General features: G+C 48.0%; 1 protein-coding gene across 2 annotated transcripts in view; it reads right to left on the reverse strand.

The window, feature by feature from the left end:
• ESRRB (estrogen related receptor beta) overlaps positions 1-21,941 on the reverse strand; it is a 246,139-nt gene that overhangs the window by 115,494 nt on the left and 108,704 nt on the right. The window contains exon 1 of one of the 2 annotated variants that reach the window (XM_055288690.2): positions 12,079-12,392. The exons of the other annotated variant lie outside the window; for it this stretch is intronic. Within the exon in view, the coding sequence (XP_055144665.1) occupies positions 12,079-12,128 (50 nt within the window). The 5' untranslated portion in view covers positions 12,129-12,392. Of the gene's footprint in view, positions 1-12,078; positions 12,393-21,941 lie in introns of those variants that run through there. 2 annotated transcript variants of the gene reach the window in all.

The following is a 21,941-nucleotide window of genomic DNA, read 5'->3' on the forward strand; positions in this document are numbered from 1 at the left end:
GGCCGGGCGTGGTGGCTCACGTCTGTAATCCCAGCACTTTGGGAGGCTGAGGCAGATGGATCACCAGGTCAGGAGATCGAGACCATCCTGGCTAACAGGATGAACAGTGAATCCCCTTCTCTACTAAAAATACGAAAAATTAGCTGGGCGCGGTGACAGGCGTCTATTGTCCCAGCTACTCGGGAAGCTGAGGCAGGAGAACGGCGTGAATCCGGGAGGCAGAGCTTGCAGGGAGCCGAGATCGCGCCACTGCACTCCAGCCTGGGCGACAGAGTGAGACTCCATCTCAAAAAAAAAGGAAGAAAGAAAGCTGAAATTCTAGATGCAATGAGCAACACATAACATCGGGGTGAGGTGTGCAGGCATACAGCCAGATGGCCTCTGTGCAAATCCCAGCTTTGTCAGCTGTGTGACCTTGGGCAAATGACTTAACATCTCTGTACCTCAGTTTCTTTACCTGTGAAATAGGGGATTATAATAATACCTACTTCCTAGGATTATTGTGAGGAAGTGATTATTTCATACATGAAATATTCTTAGGACAAAGCCTGACACGCAGTAAATGCTCAATAAATGTCAATTACTACAACTATTACTATTACAATCACCCATCTCTGGCCTTACACTTTATATTTAGCTCTCCTATCCCCCCTTAGACACTTTTCTTACATCAGATCCTAAAATGATCCCCCAGAGAATTAGGTGGCTTGGAGAAGAGCATCTGAACACCAGTATCCGGCTCTGAAAATGGTGCTGGCTGCACGGCTTCTGCATATTCAGCAGCTGGAGGGCAATCCTCAGACCGAATGAGACCTGACCACTTTCCAGCCCGTCTGGAGGTCAGGCAAGCCACGGAGGCAGTGAGTGTGTGGTGTGTAGGTATGCATGCATGCATGCTGGGGCTTGGGAGGAATACCACACTACAAGGCAGCTACAGTGCTAAATTGCATGGAGCAGGGCTCAGAAAGGTGAAAACCAGAGCTGCTTTCTAAAGCCAGGGTCCTGAGCTCACCCCTGAGCTTCTGAAGGCTCACCCCCTGGGATTCTCCATACACCTTCCCACCAAGGGAAGGCTCTGTTGCAGAACTGTCACCCATGGAGTGCAGTGCCAGTGAGTGCCTGTAGGGGGCTCTAGAGCTCTTCCATTCTCGGTACCCTGGGTTGTGAGGGCACCAGGCTTAAAACAATGGTTGTGTTTACCAGAGCTGTGCGAGTGTGCTGTTCCGAGAGGTGAATGAGGGGAAGCTGGGGTCCGCTGGTACCCTGTTGGCGAGCCCCGGTTCATCCATGCTCTCAACTAGCTGTGCTTCAGGTTTGGAGTCCTAATCCTCCCTGCTCCACTACCTAACACTGATTTGGGCTGCTTCCCCTCAGCCTCCTAGGAGACTCTCCCAAGGGTCAGCCTCCTGTCCTTGTGTGGGGAGGTAGGGAGAGCTGCTGCTTTGGCTTCCAAGGTGGGGCAAGGGTAACTTCCAGTTTCTGGGGTCTTAGGTTCTGGCAGTCCAGCACCTCAACCCTTTTGTCAGGGAAACATCAGGCACAGACAGGTTCCCAGAAAGACTTGACTTACCCTGTTCCTCCCTAAGGCAAAATTCAATAGCCCTGGGTGCTGTTAGGAGACCTCATTCAGCAGATTTATTTACTTAATTGTAACTCTATCAATATATCTGGTTGATGGAACTTACCTACTCCCTTACCTAAGGGCGCAGCCAGGCTAACACGTTCATATTGGTAAAATGTTAAAGATGGTCATTTGGAGGCAAAGGCAGGCAGATCACCTGAAGTCAGGAGTTTGAGACCAGCCTGGCCAACATGGTGAAACCCCGTCTCTACTAAAAATACAAAATAATTAGCCAGGTGTGGTGGCACACACCCATAGTCCCAGCTACTCAAGAGGCTGAGGCAGGAGAATCGCTTGAACCCGGGAGGCAGAGGTTACAGTGAGCTGAGATCGTGTCACTGCACTCCAGCCTGGGTGACAGAGTGAGACTCCGTCGCAAAAAAACAAAAAACAAAAAAAAAAAAAAAAAAAAAATCAGAAAACCAAACATAGAATCAATTTTGGGGGCTTGGTCAAAAGCAGAAAAAAAATAAGGGCAATGTGTTTCTTATCCGACTATTTTAAGAAAAACAGTCATGGGTAAGTAGAGGTGCCAGATTTAACAAGTATTACATGGGATTTACTTATACGAAAAAAGATACTCGCATTTATCTAAAATTCATATTTAATTGGATATCCTGTATTTTACTGGACAGCCCTACTGAAAATATAGGGATTCATTCAGAGGAAAATTTCCTATTCATTCTCTCCATCCCAAATTGTAATTCCTTCTTTAATCCCCTTGTGTTATATATTGACACGCAAGCCATATTGATCACATTAAACAAAGTAGTCAGTTCAAGCACCTCAGTCTCACTGTAGGGAAGACTATAATGGTGAGATTATGTCCAAGGAATAAAAAGTAACGCCCCAAAGATAACATCAAAAAATTAATAACACTAGACATTTAATGCACACCTACTATGTGCCTGGTGCTTGTCCTCTGACTAAATCTTCAAAACAACCCTGGGAGGTAGATACTATTAGTGGAAACTGAAAAGAGAATCTACACATCTAATTTCTGTAATTCTGGGAAAAGCATGTAAATTTCTGGTCAATTACTTCCTGAGAAAGAAAGGGGAGGGAAACCAAGAAGGACTCCATCCCATCAACAAATGGGCTTATTCATAATGCAAAGGCCAGGTCGGTTGCTATTTGGTTATATGCCACTTACATAGGAAACTGTCTTAATTTCAGTGAATTATCACTGGCTTGGAGTACGGGATGGTGGGAGAGCAGTGGGTGGGAACCCCGTAACAGTCAGCAGTAAGCTGGCCTTACAACTGAGGAAGATGTGTTATACTCGGGATAATCAACGCCTCACTTGCCGTGAATAAAGGCACCGCACAAGCCACCCCCAAACGCTCGGTGACAGTGACACACAGATTCCAAATGTTCTCTGTAAGAAAAAAACACCCTTTCTCCTAATCCTTCTTAAACTCAACAAGACTGATTGGTTTTTATTATTCATGAATTAATTTTTTACTCAGGGTCCAACAAGGGAATTGAAGGTATAAAATTTCTCACCGATTAAGGGGGAAAGCAGATCTCAACCTGAGCAGCACAGCCAGAGTCTTGCTTGCATTCCTTGGGGGTGGAATGTTTTGTTTGTTAAATCAGTTAATAATCAATTAATAATCCAAAGCTTTGAGGTTTGGTTGGTTTTTTTTTGTTTTTTGTTTTTTGTTTTTTGTTTTTCCTGAGGAAAAGAAACCATGAGTAAGAACATGAGTAAGAATATTGAGGTGGAAAAAAAATACAGACAGCTATGGGACCTTGGAATATTAGGTGAAGCAGAGCTGCTTCCTCATTCCACGATACATGTACAAAAAAGGAAATGAGAAAGGAAATAACAAAAGCATTGTTGGATTCTAAAGTAACGCACAGATGAGCATGGTCTGTAGGTGAGCAGGCTTCAGGTCTGGGAGTCGCCATGAAGCATCACAAGAAGGGTCACGGAAATTCAGAGAGGTCAGTTCCCTGATGACCTCCCTCTAATCGCCTCCATAGTGCAGGTTGAGGTACTCAGGAGCAGGGACAACGGCCTCATAGAAGCCAAATGACCAAGAAGGCGATCAAGGGTGGAGAGATGATTTTGCCTCTCTCTTCACACAATTCTTCTCCCAGATATTCATATGCGCCAAGTCATAACCCCGCTTGTCCTCTCTGTGCCTTTGGTCTGCAAACCTCTCATGAGAACGCAGCCAGAGGAACCAAGGAGCAAGGGGAAACTGGGAGGCAGAGCATGGCATGGGGCATAGAAGCCGGCGGTAGTGGGGTCAAACTTGGCACAGCATCACTTACAAGAAACACTTCTCCCATCTTCGTTCAAAGGCAAATCACCCAGCATTTCTCAGGGGGGCCAGGTGGGTAACACCGTATTCTCCTCTACCTGCTTGTTCATATTCAGAGACCAGGCAGTTTTTGCTCCTGGATGAATTCAGACATGCAAACCTGTAGCCTTTGCATGTTTATGTTTGCACGAAGATATTTATGTTTGGGAGCAAGAAACGGCCACCCTCATCCAGCTACTATGAGAAAAATGGTTATGAGAATTGCTTTGCGCTTTTTGGGAAGAAAAAGGTACAAGCTGTGATTACTGTAATCACAATTATTATAACCATCACATTAAAATTGCTACTATTTCTGTAAAAGCAGTGTTCTTTCTGCCAAAGCTTGTTAGCTTGACTGCTTAGGTAGACAATGTCAACACACCCAAGAGACAAATGACAAAGAGTGAAGCTAAAAGTGAGAGGATAAATACTGCACTCTGCATGCTGAAGGCCTGTTTCACCATCAAAAGGAAGTGTTTTCTGCTGATCAATTAGGAAGACAAAAACAAAAGCATACAACAGCTCATTTACTGTGCATCACCAAGATCCCAAACTAGGGTTCCAAGCATAGGCGGTGAGATGAGGGGAGGGATTTAAAAATTGGTTTTGCATAAAGTTTAGTGCTTCTTCATATCCTCGCCCATACCTGCAGCCCCTATCACTACGCTCCTCAGGTAACGAACAGACCACCTGAAATTTGTCTGTAAACAGTGGGTCTATACCCTTCTTGTTTTTCCCACCAAAACGTGAGCCTGCCAGTGACCATGGATAAAGGTATTGATGGCTGAATCAGAACAGAGGGGCCAATTATAGGCATTCTGCTTTGGGACTTTACCCAACAAATCATGCTCAGCACCTCTGAACAGCTCAGCCAGCCATACACACACACACACACACACACTCACACTCAGGCAGACCACACACCTACACTCCTTCCTCCAAAACAGTCAAGGAGGGACAAAAGGACAAGGGCAAACTACAGCAAGTTGGAATAAAAATAGAGGGGAAAAAGTGAAACAAAGGAAAATGCTAAATTGTAAAACACGAGAGAAATCTCATCTAAAAGATCACGCTTCTTTACCCCTTCTATCCTCTCCTATAGCATTTCCTTATACCTGTATTTCCTTGTTCTTTGCCCTTCAGAAACCAAGAACACATCAAAAGGCCAATGATTCTCAAAAACCCTTTATCAGGTGTCATTTTTAAGGCATAAGCCAGACAAAAATGCCAAATACCTAAATACAATAAAAATTTCAAAATGAATTAACAAAAAGAATAAAACAAAAAAACTAATTTATGAACTCAAGCCAATTCAAGCCATTAAAAATAAAAGAGCCAAGTTAAAACCACATTCGGTATTTGGGGTTTTTAAACTCATCGTTTCCTTGATAGAAAAGATTGAATTCAACTGGACACTTCACATTCGTACAGTTTTAAATGCAGGATTTTAGTAAACACCAATGGTCAGGCACGAGGCTGACTGCCACTATAATTGGTAGGAGAGGTCTCTGATATGATTTTAAATAAAAATTGATCACATTTGAAATCAGAAGATAAAAACAAAGGCTTGTTGGAGTTTGTTTAACTGCCTTTTGACCTCTGAATGAAATGACATTGAGAAATAAAATAACATTTTCCAGAAAACCATTCCCTGAAAAGGTTCAGTCCCAGGGATGCTGAATGACAATATTGAATAGAATATTTTAAAGTCCTAAGGAACAAAGGAAAGACATTTTTTTAAAAAAGAAACTTTTAGACCAAAATGTGTATAGCTTTAAAAGCACAGCAAAATGAAGATGAAAAAATTCTATCTCTAAGCCCCAGGAAAACTTTTGTTTTAGATTTATACAATTTTAACTCAAACTCAGACAATTCTGAATTTAAAACATTTAGCCAATAATTTTTTTCCACCTAGTCCAACTCCATAGTGAACGTCCCATGGGCTGATTAACCAGGATGATTTTCCTTGATTTAAGAAAACAGTTGACTCTTTAAGCCACAACCTGTCAATGGCTATTTCCAGGGAGAGAAGGAGAAGTCGGGAACCTGGAATAGAATGGCCCAAATGCTCCTTTGAGTGTGGCCATCTGTTATCCTGGAGAAGGGGCAGGACTCCCTTCTCTCCCTCTCTGGGGTCTGCCCCAGCCCTGCCCAGGCCAGAAAATTGCAGAGAGGCTCTTAAGACTGAAATCCTCTGGGCAAACCAGAGGGACAGCCACCTAGCAGCTGCCCCTGTAGTCCCCTTTGCACCATGGACAAACCAATCCCAAGGCACGGCAGCCCCTGCTGGAATGTGGTCACAGCCAGACCTCAGCCCAGCCAAGTGGTATAGCAGGCAGCAGGAACATGTTTAAATAGCAGAGACCCCTGTCCACTGTCACCCCATCTTAAAGGGGACTACCCACCGGAACACACTCACACATGTGCACACACAGGTTTCCCACGGTGGAAACTCTCTTAGGGGTGGACGCGGCTTTTGATGTTTTGAGGTTCAGAAACATCCTCTACAACAGGGGCTTTATTGGCAGCATAGAAGGGCTTGACACTCTGTTAAGCAACGACTTATAAAGAAAGATCCTGTTAGGACCCTTGATGATTTTAATCCTGATCAGTACAGAAGGGCACCCTAGAGAGGCAAATACAAGTACACTCATAGGAAGGAGGGAAAAGACCATGCAGCTCCATGTTCCCCACTTGTTTGGTGTTTTGGTGTCCTTTTGTTGGATGGTTAACTGGGGAGGTCTCTGTTCTCAGAAATAAATTGAGCCTGTGCTCTCCTGTGACCAGCCTCCCTACACAACTCTGAGTGGGACCACCCAAAACAGTCCAGCTCTGTGGAACACCTGCTCAGAGTCCAGGAGCCAGCGAACAGTCACCTCCCCAAAGCTGGCTCTGAGAAGAAGCTGATGAGATGGGTGAATACAAGCTACTGCCCGCTGAGCCCAGGAGCACCAGATGGAAGTCACAATGAGTCCCTTTAGAGCCACAGAACTGACCAGCATGCACTCAAAGTCCTTCCGTCACATCCTTCCAGTATGGCCAGGAACGCGAGGGAAGAAATGGCCCAGCACAGCCTGCTGCCCAGGGTGACAGTGTCTCAAGAGGTGAGGGTCACTAGCCCAGTGCCCTGGGGAAGAAAAAATCCTCCCAACTACGGATCTCTCCCAGTCATCGCCCTGACAACCCCTCCACGGAAGGTGCCTGGTCCCAGGACAGCCCTGCCATCATCAGAGAAGGTCAGCAGCCTCACCAGTGGCAGGAGGCAGGCTGGCCCAGTGAGGGTTAATCTGCCAGGCCAGCCATTACAGGGGTCACCGTGATGTGCAGAGAAGTTGAGCCTCTCAGTCCCCCAGAGCTGGTCTGCTAATTACATTTGCAATTATAAACACCACAACCTCCCCGCACAGGGACGAAGCCATACCGGCCGACAGGGCTAAAAGGATATAATCCCACCCCACCCATGCCAGGGGACAGGGGACACCAGGGCCACCCAAAGCCTATGGGCCCCTCCTCTGAGGGAAGACTACGTCTGTGACTGTCCCCAAAGGTCTAAGCCTGCTGGGGCTGAGGAAGGGGAAACTCACCAGAGACAGAGCCCAATCAGGGGTCACCAGCGCATACATGCTAAAAAGGTCTTTGATTTATCTCTAGAAATCGGCAAAAGGCTTCAAGGGCAAACAGGCAGGATGTTCAGGAAGATTCCCGGCCAGATTTGGCTAGTTCTAGCCCATTCTTAATTTGTACTCTCCTGGCTTCCTAGGGTCTTTCCTTAGACCCTGCACTGGCAGCACCTCTAGGGGCTGTAGTGTCACTGGAGGACCCCAGAGGTTAAGCATTCAAGTCAAGCTGGGGCTCCCCACCCCAGTAACATTCAGTCAAGATCCACCAGACTCTAAGACAGAAGCTCCCAGGGGAGCTGTGCGGCATCCTCACTAATTCTGGACAGAGCTGTTGCTCAGCAGGAAGAGCATTTCGAGGGTCTCACTTCAGAGAGAAATGGACAGAGACTCAACGATGGCCAGTAGGTGTTGGGGGACACCAGAATGGAGGCAATCAAGGTGTGATGTGGGCTTTACTTTGAAGGAGGACATTATGGTCTAAATATTTGCTACCTCTTCCCTTAAATTTGGAACCTAAAAGAATTTTAATCATTTTTAAGAAGTCACTTAAAGGACTTGGGGAGACAAGTTCTAGAGAAGGGCACTGCAGAGTCAGGCCAAAAGCATCCTGTTTCTTGCTTGTCTACTGTCTTCGAATTCTGTCTCCTTCTGAATCCTACTCATTCATGGCCAACTCCACCGCCCTCCCCAATGCACATGCTCCCTCAATGTCTCTCTGTCACACGCATCCTTCCTCCAGCCCATCAGAGGTAGGCAGATCTTTGCTCAAAAGAAACAAGGCGTTCAGCAGAGGGCCGAGGAAGGGGACAAACTTTCTCAATGAGTTTAGATTATCTTTAAAAACCACTTGGCAAAATGTCCAATTATCAGGAATATGAATGGAGCACACGCAGGACAAAGTTATAAGGGCCCCTGAGCTAGGGCCAGGGGTGCTCTGAGAAGGCAGGGTGTGACATGAAATCTCTGTCACCGCCACCTCCTTCAAAGTGCTTTCCCCGAAAGTCCCCTCTGCCCCTCCTCTCCCAGACTAAATGGAATATTTATTGATTACTCCAAATCAATAGAATAAAAAGGTTCCTGTTCGGTGGCCAGGTTGTTTCTTTGTGCTTTTTTTTTGGAACAGATCTTTTTCATGTGTCCTCATTATCAACAAAATAAAGGATTGTTTCTAAAATGAAAAGGGTTGGGGGAAGTAACAAACTCCAAGAGGAAATTTCCAGTGATGTTAAGATCTCACTGAGCTGGAAAGGGCCTTACCCGGGACCGGGGCCATCCAGCGTTGACCTAATGTCTCCTCCCAGTTCATCCCCTTCAGGCCTGAACACCTCCCACCTCCTATCACCCATCCTCTTCCATGGCAGCGCACACCTCCAGAAGGCTGACAGGCACATAAAGGTTTATTTCCTAGAGCCCCTCCCTTGGAAAACTGAGACTAATGTCCTCGCTCTGATTTATTTTTAAATGTACCATTAAAAATTAATTTCCCCCTTTGTTTTTCTCCGGGTCACTGACTCTGAATTACCATGTGGCATTTTTCCTACGTGTGAACCCACATATTTTACCTTCAGGACAATTTGTTCTTTGTTTCTTTAACAACAGCAAAGTGGTCATCGGACAGTGGGGAAGATAGCCCCCCTTGCTCTCTGGGCTGTGTGCGGTGGGTCTCCAGCTGGTCCAGTCATGGACCCATTTGTACACAGGCACACACAGGCGAGCACGCTGCCTCCCACTCTGGGTGATTATATATGTGCATAAAATATTGATTAGAAAGGGTAATGGAGTCACCTACAGGATTGGCTACAGGGAAATGAAAATGAAGGAGAGCAAGGTAGGAAGGTATGTATGTTTCTCTCTGTGTGTGTTCATTTCTCACCTGGGAAAGTGAGAATGATACTACAGCATTAACAAATGCTCTCTAATGTGTTAGAAGCAAAAGAGAGGACCAGAGAGTTCCTCTTCCCTCAACTCTAGTCCCTGTGCCCTTGGGTTTTCTCAAGTCAGGGAATGTCAACCAATCCACAGGGGTCAAAACTGTGAGCAGAACATACACGAACCCACTCACTGTATGTTCCCTGAGAAACGCCGGCACTGTAATGAATGGCTTTGTCCTACTATCCTTCTACCAAACCAAAGAATCCAGTCCCCCACTCTGTTACTTTACTACCCATGGCTCTAAAGCTGTGTCACAAAGCCGTGGGGTAGAGGTCAGAAAGATGTCTCCCCAGACACCAGCCCCAGATCTCCACAAGCTCATCCTTGAAATGATGCCCCTCTGCGCCACAGCACATGCAGACCCTCCCCAGGCGGCACATATGTGTATAAGAGGCCAGCTCATCAATGCCTGGGCTGCTGCCCAGTGGGTCCTGGGCTTTGAGAAATGACATCTCACAGAGGTGCTCAATTCTTCGGTGGAGACAGCAGGTATATTTTTGGCTTTTCCTGTGCCCCATGGAGTGACAAGCTAATTCTTTGCAAAGAAACCGGGAAGGGTTGGGGATCTAAACCCCTGTCAGGCTTAGTTTGTAAATGATTTCTATCTCAAACCTTTCCCAGACCCCCAGGACCTCGGCTCCTTCACTTCCTTCTGCTGCTTCCCTGACATTGCCTTTTTGCCCATATTTCTCCTCAAACTCCAGTCAGGGCTGCCGTCAACTCGATGAATTACCCAGCTGTTAAAGCCTCCATCTCACTCCTTGCTTTCCTGGTAAGCATAATCAAAGAATGTACTTCCTTCATACGAATTTTCATATTTATTGACTATGACTTGAGCCAGGGACAAATACATAAGTATTTCGTGCTCAACTAAAGAAGTCACCTCTGGAGAGAGGGAGCCTTAATAATTTAAATATCCAATATTTGTCATACTTGACCATTTTATGTAAGGAAATACTCCACAAGCACCAAGTACTGTCCACAGTCTCACTAACCTCAGGTTCTCCCACCCCATCCCCAGCCCAGCTAGAATCTAACCTTTAAAAGGAATGAAAGCCACTTTTCAGCTGATGGAAATCGGAATCCATTATTATTAAGGATTTCTCTCCCAGACCAGCGCCTTCTGCCGACATTCTGGTGGCATCTAAAAGGCCCTCTGCCCCAGGGTGGAGTGGGGAAAATCCCCAAACTAGAAGCAGGAACAGTCTGGTCAACAACACAAGCCGTGCTGTGGACAGCTGCCCTCTCTCTCAAGCGGGGTGCACCGTGGTGGAGGTGCTCCGTGCAGCCAGGAGAGGGGTTAGGTACTTCCTGGGACCCCACATGATCCAGAGTACTTATTTTAGAGATGTAGTCGTGGTTCTTGCGGGGAGGGAGAGAGCGAGTGGTACACAAATGAAAGCACGGTGGAACTGGAGAAACGCTGACTTGGGAGAGTTTAGTTTGCGTCAGAAAAAAAAGAGGAAGATGAGCACAAAGTTAAGCAGGAAAGCTGTCCGTGAGAACGTGGAGTTTTATGTATGATTATTATTAAGCCTTCCGAGAGACCACTTTGCACACGCACACAACCTCCCTCCGGGACACCCGCCAGGGGCGCCGTGGGGTGCGCAGTGCTCAAGGGGAGACCCGAGCAGGTACCCGAGCAGGTGGGGCGGCGACCGTGGAGGGTGTCGGGAGGGAAACCGTAGGTGGATAGAGTGGGATCCCCGAGAGCCCGGACATGACACGCGGGTTGACCACACGCTGCTTGAGCCATCAGTTCACTTTCCCACTCTGCGCTCTTGGCGCGCTGCCCCAGGGCTGGGGACCTGCGGTTCCTGAGAGTCGCTTCTCACGGCCCCGGCTACCGCCCGCGCCCACGCCGCTCGGATAACCCCACGTTCTGGCACCGCGAGCGCAAAGCCGCCTCGGAGCAGGGAAATCGTGCCCTTCTGTTCCGCTGGGCTCAGCCTCCCGCAAAGCCGAGAATGAACTTTGCCTACGACGCAGCGCTGGGCCCGCATCCCCCGGGCGCCCTGGATCCGCCGCGCCACGTGCGCACCCTCGGGGCGCCCCACGGGGACTGCGAGGCGAGAGCGGCACTGGCCGCCTGCGGTTTCCAAACCGCCGCGGCACGTTCGATTTTCTCTCTCTTGCCGGGATCATTTTTGGTCCCCAGGATGGAAATAATAAAACAAAGCGCCCGCGGGAAAGGCTTTCTCTGACGGGACAGGACATCCTTGCAACCACATCCCTGCACCTGTTCTGGGCTTCTGCCTCCCTTCTTGCTCCATTCCACAAAAACTCAAATATTTTCTCACCCCGGAGCAAGATCAGAGAGGAGAGAGAAAGGCAGAAAGTGCATGAGAAGGCGCCACTCTTGCCTGAAAGTGTGGATTTGTAAAAGGGGGTGCGGGAAAAAGTTAGAGGCTGGTTTATGCCCTAGAAAGAAACCCAGAAGTGTGCGGGTTTTCCCCTCCTTCGTCCCCCAAGTGTCCCCCCCAAAGTCCCTTCCACTTTTACGCAAGAATGTGCAGAAAAGGAACTGCGATCCCCAGGACAGAGACTGCCAGACGGGCAGAAGGACAGACAGATCGAGAAGCAGGGCACCTACTGGTTGTGGTAGCCGAGGGGGTCCGGGATGCAGAGTTCGGACACGTCCATCAGTCCCGTTTTAGCATTCCCAGTTGGTAGAGAAAGGCGGCGGGGAAATCACGCGGAAGAGCGAGTGAAGGGCACGGGCAAGGTGCGAGCCCGGGCAGGGCACAGTGAGCGCGAGAATGCAGAGTGGGAGGAGGAGGCCGCAGCGGGGGAGAGGGAGGCAGAGAGCCGTGCGCGCACAGCCCAGCGCTCCACTCATCCGCACGCTCCGGAGAGAGCGGCAGAGGGGATGCGAAGCCGTGGAGGAGGCTGGGGCACCAGAGACTTGGAGCCCACTAACCCTACTGTAGCTTTAAGGCTGGGAGACTGATGTATGGTTTGGCTCCTATTGGCTATCTCTCAGGGGCTGGACTTAAAGTGACAGAATCAAGCTGGGGTGGGGGGAGGGGGGTGAGCCAGAGAGACTTCAATGGAATAAGACGCTCAGCGCACGAGGTCCCCACCTCCTGAGCAGTAGGAGTACTGGGTGTTAGAGCCCTAAGGCCTGCCTTCTCGCAGTTAAAGGGGGGGAAAATTGTCCAATTGCCAGGTGGGTTTCGGGGTGGGGGGAGATTTGCTGCTTACATACCCCCCAGCCACCCCTATCCCATCTTTTAACTGGCAGGTCTAGCAAACTCACCTCTGAGCCTTTCTGGAATGGATTTGTTTTCCAAATTAAAAATGAGTCACATTTCTCCACCCACGCACCAAAGAGAAGAGGCAGCCTCAAACCTTGCGCTGTGTGCGCAAAAGTGCAAAGGGTCAGGCCAGCAGGTGAGGCACAGCAAGACGGCAGGAGAGAAACAGATTCCCTTCCCAGCTCTCATCACCTGGGCCAGTCAGTTCTGCACCACTCTCATACGGCTAGATGCAGGGTGCGCATCTATAAAACATTCTCTCAATGTATGAAGTGATGCTCTAGTCATTGGCAGCTCTCTGAAATGTACCCAGGACACAGACATGAGCAAATAAATTCCTGTCTGCTTAGGAAAATACAATCGTGGTGAAAATGATCAACTTACCTGCCACATCCATTCCAAGGCACAAGTACACACTTTGAAATACACACCTGAATCCCCAGTTACAAACGCACCTGCATCCCCGTCCGCTGCTCCCTCAGTGAACCCGAATATTATGGGATGCTACTGTATCAAAATGAGCTGTAAGTCATGCCCCAGCCCTGCTTCTGGGGTTTTTCATCTTTTGAGATGCACCAGCCACAGGGATAATAATCAATTTGATGATTCAAATGAGTGTGGGGAGGGGGGTAGGTATAGAATTATTTAAAAGGGGGAAAAAGCCCTCAGGAGAGACCACCACCTTATTCTCCTATATTCTGCAGAAGACAATGAGCAGTAGGGGGGAAGACATAATTTTATCATCAAAATAATGTCTAAATGGAGTGTAACTGCAGGCAACGTTCAAGCACTTCAGGAATAAAGGCAGGAAGGATTGTGAGAAACCCCCAGGAGGGGCCAGCCGCCTGGGCAGGGGCTGGGAGAGTGGGCAGAAGGATCGCAGATGATTTTTGACTTGGATAAATGTGCTCGTGCAGGTTGGGAAACAGAGCTGAGATTTTTCATATGTGCTGAAGTGTAGGGACAAGTGGGATTCTCTGGGCGCAAGGCTCAGGAAGGTATCTCACAGAGAGATGGATGAAGATGTCTCCTCTGTCAGTAGCCCTCCAGCAGCCCCTGATTTTTAAAAATCACATAGGTACTTCATCAGAGACAGAAAGAGGGGTGCAGAGATGCTTCCCTTGAGCCTGGCTTCTACATGACCGTCATCTCTCGCCAAGACCTCAGTGACTGGTTTCTCTGCATCCTTTCTGCCCTGCTGAAATCCGTTCTCCAGGCACACAGCAGCCAGGGAGCGCTTTGTAAAATGCACATCCAATGTCCCGTTGTTGCAATTAGCAAAAAGGCCCCAGTCCTTGGCCTCCAAGGAAGGCATCCTATGACAGGTTCCTGCAGATCCCTCTGTTCCTCTCCACAGCCCCTGCTGCCCTCCCTCTGGGCCTCAGTTTTTACACCTGCCACCTAGAAGGCCCCATCTTCCATATAGTGCCAGAAACTTCTGTGGTTCACTTTGCTTCGGGTAGTTTATCACAGTTTGCAATTGTCTGTGTACTGGCATGAGTGATAATTCCCTCCTCCACCCTTCCCTCACTAGACTGTAAGCTCCATGGGAGTAGGGACCATGTCTCTTTTCGTTCACCAGATAATCTCCAGCATCTAAAGTTGCCTGGTACATAACAGTTGCTTGATGAAGATTTTGCTGAATGAATGGTTAACCTGTAGGAGTTTGGAGTGGGGTGCCACAGCCTGCTGAGTGACAGGCCACTGCCCAGGAAGAAGGTGAGGCACTGATGGGTTGTCTGGGGCCCCTTGGCTCCTTACTCTGTGTGGGTGCACCGTTTTTAACTGGAAGCAAAACACACTTGGTAGAAATAAGGTCATCTTCATGGCCTGAAAAGAAAGACCATGTCACAGCCCAGAGCAATGGATTCAAAGCCACTGGGAGCAAATGAGGAGAAATTGGGGTCTGCATTGGTTAAAACACTAGGCTAATGCCTTCATACTATTATTCTCTGCCTCTAAGGTCCAGGCATGAAGGTGACCCAGGGCCTCATCTCTCGGCACTAGCTGATTGTCCTCCAGGCAGTAATGAGCTCCTGGAGACCTAAGCCTTCTCAGCCTTCCACTGCCTGAGCCTCCTCTCACATAGCCCTGGGGCCAAGTTCTTTCTTATTTCCTTTCTGACTCTGCAAGAGGAGAGATGAGGGCCAGCCGCTGGGACACCCTAGTGGCATGATCCGACTTGGCAGGCCCAGGCTTCTCCTGTGATTCTCCAGAGAAACCCACCTGGGTCCCACACTGTGCATGGGGCCCACATTTTTCCCACTCTGCCCTCAGCCAACTCACGGAGGATGGATTCCTTCCCAAAGCCAGGGTCAGGCTCCATGCCTCTGGCTGGAGAGGCAGCAGTGTGGGACGGTAAAGGACTCTGGAATCAGGTCCTGACTCCTCCGTGTGACCTTGCCAAAGTCATCTCCTCTCCAGAAAACAGAGGCTGTACAGGGGTGGAGTGGGGTGGGCAGGGTTCTTGGCTTTCGTCAATCCTAAAATGCAGTCAACCAATCATGATTTATTTTACTGCTCACGTAGAGGAGGGGCTGTTTGTAATCCATGCCCAACAAGAGCTCTAAGCCACCCCTTCACTACCCTCCACCCCAGTACTGGTACACCTAGGTGGGCAAGTCAGCCAAAAGGAAAGTGGACAAAAGCTATTAGATGCAGTAAGCGTGGAGGATGTAAGATGACAGCAGCTCACGTTGTTTTTGTGACAAACGCCTTTAAATTGATATTCATTACATTCACAGCACCTTACGGCTAGGAGGGACTCAGAGAACCATTTAGAACCATCATCAGATTTGACAAAGGAAATTTGTAAATTTCTCTATGTGGTGAAGTGACCTACCCAAGGTCACACAGAGAATATCTGGCAAAGCATGCCATCTGTGGTCACTGAATTTCTACTTATTCAATTCCTAAATCTTAAAAGACAAGTTTCTTTTCTTTTCTTTCTTTTTGAGACAAGGTCCAGCTCTGTCGCCCAGGCTAGAGTGCAGTGGCATGATCTCAGCTCATTGCAACCTCTGTTTCCTGGGCTCAAGCCATCCTCTCACCTCAGCCTCCCGAGTAGGTGGGACTACAGGCACCCACCAGCACACCTGGCTAGTTTTTGTATTTTTAGTAGAGACGGAGTTTCACCATATTGCCCAGGCTGGTCTAGAACTCCTTGCCTCTTGTGATCTGCCTGCGTCGGCCTCCCAAAGTGCTGGAATTATAGGCATGAGCCACCATGCCCCGCCACTCTGCTTTTCTTACTCCCTCCTTCCCTGAGTTTGAGCTCTTTCCTAAGAAAAATGATGACAAGAAAGAACTGTCCAATACAACATGCTCCACACACTCTTCACCTGGTGGACAGAGGGGACACAGGCTTCTGTGTCCTCACTCTTCCCACAGTGGTTTCCTCGGAGGGAAAAAGGAAGCACTGGTTGGTGGATGCCGATGTCATAGGCTGCTGTCCTACAGTAAGCAATGCTCCAGGTGGCAGATAATTAGGAAAATATTCACACACAGCCTAGACCACTCTGTCCCCCATGCCTCTATTTCCCTGGGTACAAAAAGCACTGAGTACGTCAGAGATCTAGACAAACACAGGTCCTCACTAACCACCCCCCTTTCCCACTCCAGCCTGCCTAAGTCCTCAGGGTATGCCATCCTACTCCAGGGCCCAGATCTCAGGGGTCACTAGAGCAGTCTCGTCATGATATATGCAGGTTAACCCAGCACAGCAACTCTTGCCAGAGGTCAGGTGAAAATCTCCACTCTTAACGGAACCCAGTCTTGGTAGTATCTTCCCTCTCTTGAGGCAGCCTCCCCGGACACCAGCCATTTTTGCACAAATGAGGCAGCAGCAAGCAGTGTTTCTTAGGTCCTCAAATCCCCTCCCTGCCATATGCTCCCCTAGGACCAACAATAGGAGGATACTTCCTCCACCTTTCAAGCCAGGCAACTTAGCAGAAGCTGGTGGAGCCAGCTTGGTCCCCAGGAGAGCAGAGGACTTGATGGCTTCCTCACTAAAAGACAAGACCCAACAGGCATTTTTGGAGAATCTGCCACGTGCTCTCTAAATCCAGTGAGTGTGGGAATGCTAACTCTTTGTTTATGCCAACCCCGTCCCTCACCCATCCCCGTTTTCCTGAAGCCAAGTTTCCAGGTGGGAATGATGCCTTCGGAAACACTCACAGCGTGTAGCCACTTCTTACCACCAGCCCAGGAAAGGGAGGATGCCTCCGTGGAATGGTCTGAGTTGCAAGCCAAGCTCATTTCTCTTCCACCCCAGGATGAGGGCTGGGGCAGGTGTGTCCAGGAAGAGCTTCCATTGCCAGTCCACAATCACTAAGGTGGGCCTGGCCTAGACAGTAAGCCTAACCTGCGCATCTCTGAGGACAGTGCTCCATGGGCTCCCACACGTCTCTGCGGACCTGCTGTCTTCTCACGTGCTTGAATTTGGGGGTGTGGAGTTTTATCCCTGAGTGATGGTCAGCAGACTGCTAGCCCATTGGCTGGCACTGGTCCCAAGGATCATAATTAACTGATAACGCTAATACAATGTGAGTTTGTGCTCTCGTAATAGTCTCCTGCTGACAGATAAATGCTGCGGAAACATGATGGCTTTTCCTGAAGCCGTAATGGGCCATTATTGGGGCAAGAAGGCTCGTGTCCTATTAGCACTGCTGCCATGACACCAAGGATAAAATATGAAGGGGGCATCTTGAGCGGATAAACGCTTGGGTGCCCTCCCACCACCGGCGTCATCCATTTCGTTATCTGAAATCCCTATCAAGGGTCTTGGAATCACTTCCAGATATTTCAAAGCTCCATTATTTTTTCTTTTTTCTGAGCCTCAAGATCCATTCTCACCACCACAGCTGATTAATATATTAAAGTTCTCTCTTTACCATAGATTCTTTCTTCCTGTAGGCCCTATACAAGATGGTAGCTGCAGTGAGCAGGCAGGTTGGAGGATGAGGAAAGTGAGATTTGTCTCTCCATAGAAACAAAAATCTTTTTTTTTCCTCCCAACTACCAGGAGAATAGGAGCACATTATGACTGTAATAGCTTTATCCCCTGCCAAATTTCTAAGGGAGAAAAAGAGGAGTAGGAGAAGCACAAAGAGAAAATGAAGGAGGAGGAGAAGGGAGATCGGGGGAGAGAAAGAATACCATACCTCGATAGTGCCTGGTAGCTAAGAGGCATTGAACAACTAGCTATTGACTGAATGAATGATCTGTCTCATTAAATATTTTCCATTACAGTGGATTGTGGAGTTTTTCTTATAACAAAGAAACTTGACCTTATTTTTACATTATTGTTTAGTTTCTTGTGACTTTGGCAACACTTTTTTTTATCTTTATTTTTTGAGACAGTTTCACTCTTGTCTCCCAGACTGGAGTTCAATGGCATGATCTCAGTTCACTGCAACCTCTGTCTCCCGAGTTCAAGTAATTCTTCTGCCTCAGCCTCCCAAGTAGCTGGGATTACAGGCACCCACCACCACACCCGGCTAACTTTTGTGTGGTTTTTTTTTCAGCAGGGATGGGGTTTTGCCATGTTGCCCAGGCTGGTCTCGAACTCCTGACCTCAGGTAATCCATCCTTCTCAGCCTCCCAAAGTGCTGGTATTACAGGCGTGAGCCACCACGCCCGGCTTTGGCAACAATTTGAGCATACATAGTTGATTACAAATAATAATGCAAGCAATTTGTTTCTAGGGTCTCATCACTGGTAGAAGAAAAAATTCTCTTTGGCTGATGATAGTTTTAACTGCAAAAATCCCATGGTCAGCAATGGCCACAGAAAGAATAAACAGTTTCTTTGCAAACTCACAGATTATGCCTCCATTTGCATGTCTATTCTAAAAGACAACTATTTTAGAGAAACCAGAGAATATGGGAAACTTTTGGAAAATTAATTCTAAAGCAGCACACACACTTGTATTGTTGTTAAGTGCAAACAAAGAAACATGTTGACAGAGCCTGTCTCCCTAGTATGAATGAAGAAAATTCAACATTGGGGACATTCAAAGGTGTTTTTATTTCCTAATGGCTCAATTAAGGTAGAACTTCATTGTACCCAATTATTTTTTGGAATGAAATGCATTTTATTTTTGCTCTAGTAAAATGTTTTGTGGAGAGAAAAACAACCAGCAAATGCTTCCAGGTTTTAGGAAAAATCAAACATCAAGGCCAGGGGTGGTGGCTCGTGCCTATAATCCCAGCATTTTGGGAGGCCGAAGCAGGTAGATCACCTGAGCTCAGGAGTTTAAGACCAGCCTGGGCAACATGGCGAGACCTTGTCTTTACAGAAAATACAAAAATTGGCCACACACCGTGGTGTGTGCCTGTAGTCCCAGCTACTTGGGAGGCTGAGGCAGGAGAATTGCTTGAGCCAGGAGGCAAAGGTTGCAGTGAGCCAAGATCATGCCACTACACTCCAGCCTAGGTGACAGAGCTAGATCTTGTCACAAAAAAAAAAAACCTCAAAGAAAAAAAAATCAAAGATCAGTGTTTTCTAAAGTGTAGACCTATATAAAACGTGGTTAAGATGACAGCTTTTTTTTTTTTCTTTTTTTTGAGATATTGCCAGGCTGGAGTGCAGTGGCGCCATCTCAGCTCACTGCAACCTCTTGACTCCCTGGTTCAAGTGATTCTCCTGCCTCAGCCTCCTGAGTAGCTGGGATTACAGGCATGCACCACTGCGTCCAGGTAATGTTTGTATTTTTAGTAGAGACGGGACTTCACCATGTTGGCCAGGCTGGTCTCAAACTCCTGACCTCAGGTGATCCACCCGCCTCGGCTTCCCAGAGTGCTGGGATTACAGGCGTGAGCCACCACGCCCAGCCAAGATGACAGCTTTTAACTGTGTTTTTACATGAGAAAAGTGCTGGCTGACCATTACCTTCACAGATGTATACTGTAATTAAAGCAGTCCCATTGGTGAACTCCCCACCGCTCTGAATGAAGTAATTATGAATGGGTCAGTACAATTCTACATGAAGGCTTCATAGCATGGCCATCCATAACATCTTTATTCTTCATAAACAATTGGGAACACCAAGCTTCAATAGAATTCCTGACTTAGGAGGGTTTGCCTTTCCAAGAAGGACAAGACAAAGCAGGAAGGGAAACTACAGAGGAATCAGAGAGTTTAGAAAAATGGGTAAAAGGCAGTCACTGCTACAAGATTTAATATGGATAAACACCAGTAATACACTTGTCAGCAATGACCCTCAGCTGAGCCACAGACTGTAGGATCACTGGTTGGAGAGCAGTGATGCAGAGAGACACCTGGGGTCAGAACAGATAGCACATTAAACATGGGCATCCAGCTTCATGGCATGATAAACACTGTTTTGGTGTAATTCTACCAAGCCCAGCAGAGCAGGGAGCAGTAATAATTCCTCTTTACTCTCCCTTCCTGAAGCCACAGAGGGAGTTTTACACTCACCTCTGAGGCACTTGCTTTGAAAGCATACTGGGGCTGGGCTCGGTGGCTCACGCCTGTAATCCCAGCACTTTGGGAGGCCGAGGAGGGCAGATCACAAGGTCAGGAGATTGAGACCATCCTGGTTAACACGGTGAAACCCCGTCTCTACTAAAAGTACAAAAAAAAGAAAAGAAAAGAAAAATTAGCCGAGCATAGTGTCACACACCTGTAGTCCCAGCTACTGAGGAGGCTGAGGCAGGAGAATCGCTTGAACCCAGGAGGCGGGGATTCAGTGAGCTGAGATAGCACCGCTGCACTCCAGCCTGGGTGATACAGCAAGACTCCGTCTAAAAAAAAAAAAAAGCAAACTGGAAGGGTGATGTGGAAAGGACTTGAAGAAAGTTGGAGGGGGACAAAGGCCTTCTGCAGGGTGTCTGAGCACCGCAAAGAGGGAGAGAAACATGGGACAAGGAGGGATGGGTTGTCCCTGCCCATGGAAGGGCAAACACTTAGGTGCGGACCCTGTACCACACACAAGCTGTTGGCTCGGGTTCCCTGGACTGCCTTCTTTATTTGTCTCTCTTAGTCAGCTTCCCTCTCAGGTGAAATCTCACCTCTACTCCCAGTGCCTAAGATCTGGCTTGGTGAGAAGCCAGATGATGGCACCCAGAAGTTCAGGAGGGCAGCTCCCCAAATTTCTCACTCTGTGCACTGCCTCGTGGTGTGATTTTTTTTTTTTTTTTTTTTTTTTTTTTTTTTTTTTTTTTTTTTTTTGAGACAGGATCGCCCCATCACCCAGGCTGGAGTGCAGTAGCACGATCATGGCTCACTGCAGCCTTGACTTCCTAAGCTCAAACGATCCTCCTACCTCAGCCTCCTGGAGAGCTGGGACTACAGGTGTGTGCCACCACATCCAGCTAATTTTTTAAAATTTTTTGTAGAGATGGAGTCTCACTATGTTGCCCAGGGTAGTCTTGAACTCCTGTGCTCGAGTGATCCTACCACCCTGGCCTCCCAACATACTGGGATTACAGGCACGAGCCACTACTGTGCCCAGTCAATTTTTTTTTCTTTATAAGCCTTCCAGAAAATGCATGCAACCTGCTAAGCCTCTGAGGCTGGATGCAGTGGTGGCCAGCACAGCACACATCATCATGTCTCACTGCCTGGCATCTCCCCTCCCCTTACTTCCCTTTTGCCACCACCTCCATTCCCTGGGCTTGCATCTCCCAAATGAAGTACCAGTAACTTAATGCTTGCCCCAGGGCTCTATTTTCCAGACGACCAGGGCTAAGTCAAACAGCCAGTCCTCAAATCGCTTAGGGTCACTGACTTTCTTTCCATTTAATTATTGTATTATTTACGAACCCCCTCTTTGGTTAGGAAGGGGGCACACAGTGAGTACAGTGATTGATAGATGACTATCTGTAGTCAGCACCCAGTTACAGACTCACTGTTTTGCAGAGCCCCACCCAGGCCCTGCCCTGCACCATCCACCCACCCACCTACTTCAACACTCTAGTTCTGGTTCAGCTGCCAGGAAGTTCAGGTTAATGGTGTCATCTAAAGCCAAGCAGTAGAACCATCTGGCCCAGTATCCCTTCTCCACTGGCTTGCTCTCCTCCCACCACACCTGGGAGGCCAAGTACATATTGTGCTCTTTCTTTGCCCCGGTTTTCTCCACAAGGAGTCTGCTACTTCCTGGAGCGACCATATCCCCTCCACGTGCACACACATCCAAAAATAGCTCTAAGTTGCTTTTGTCTTCAAGCAATGGGAG

This window comes from Symphalangus syndactylus, chromosome 8 (genome assembly GCF_028878055.3).
Source record: "Symphalangus syndactylus isolate Jambi chromosome 8, NHGRI_mSymSyn1-v2.1_pri, whole genome shotgun sequence".
NCBI classification, from domain to species: domain Eukaryota; kingdom Metazoa; phylum Chordata; class Mammalia; order Primates; family Hylobatidae; genus Symphalangus; species Symphalangus syndactylus.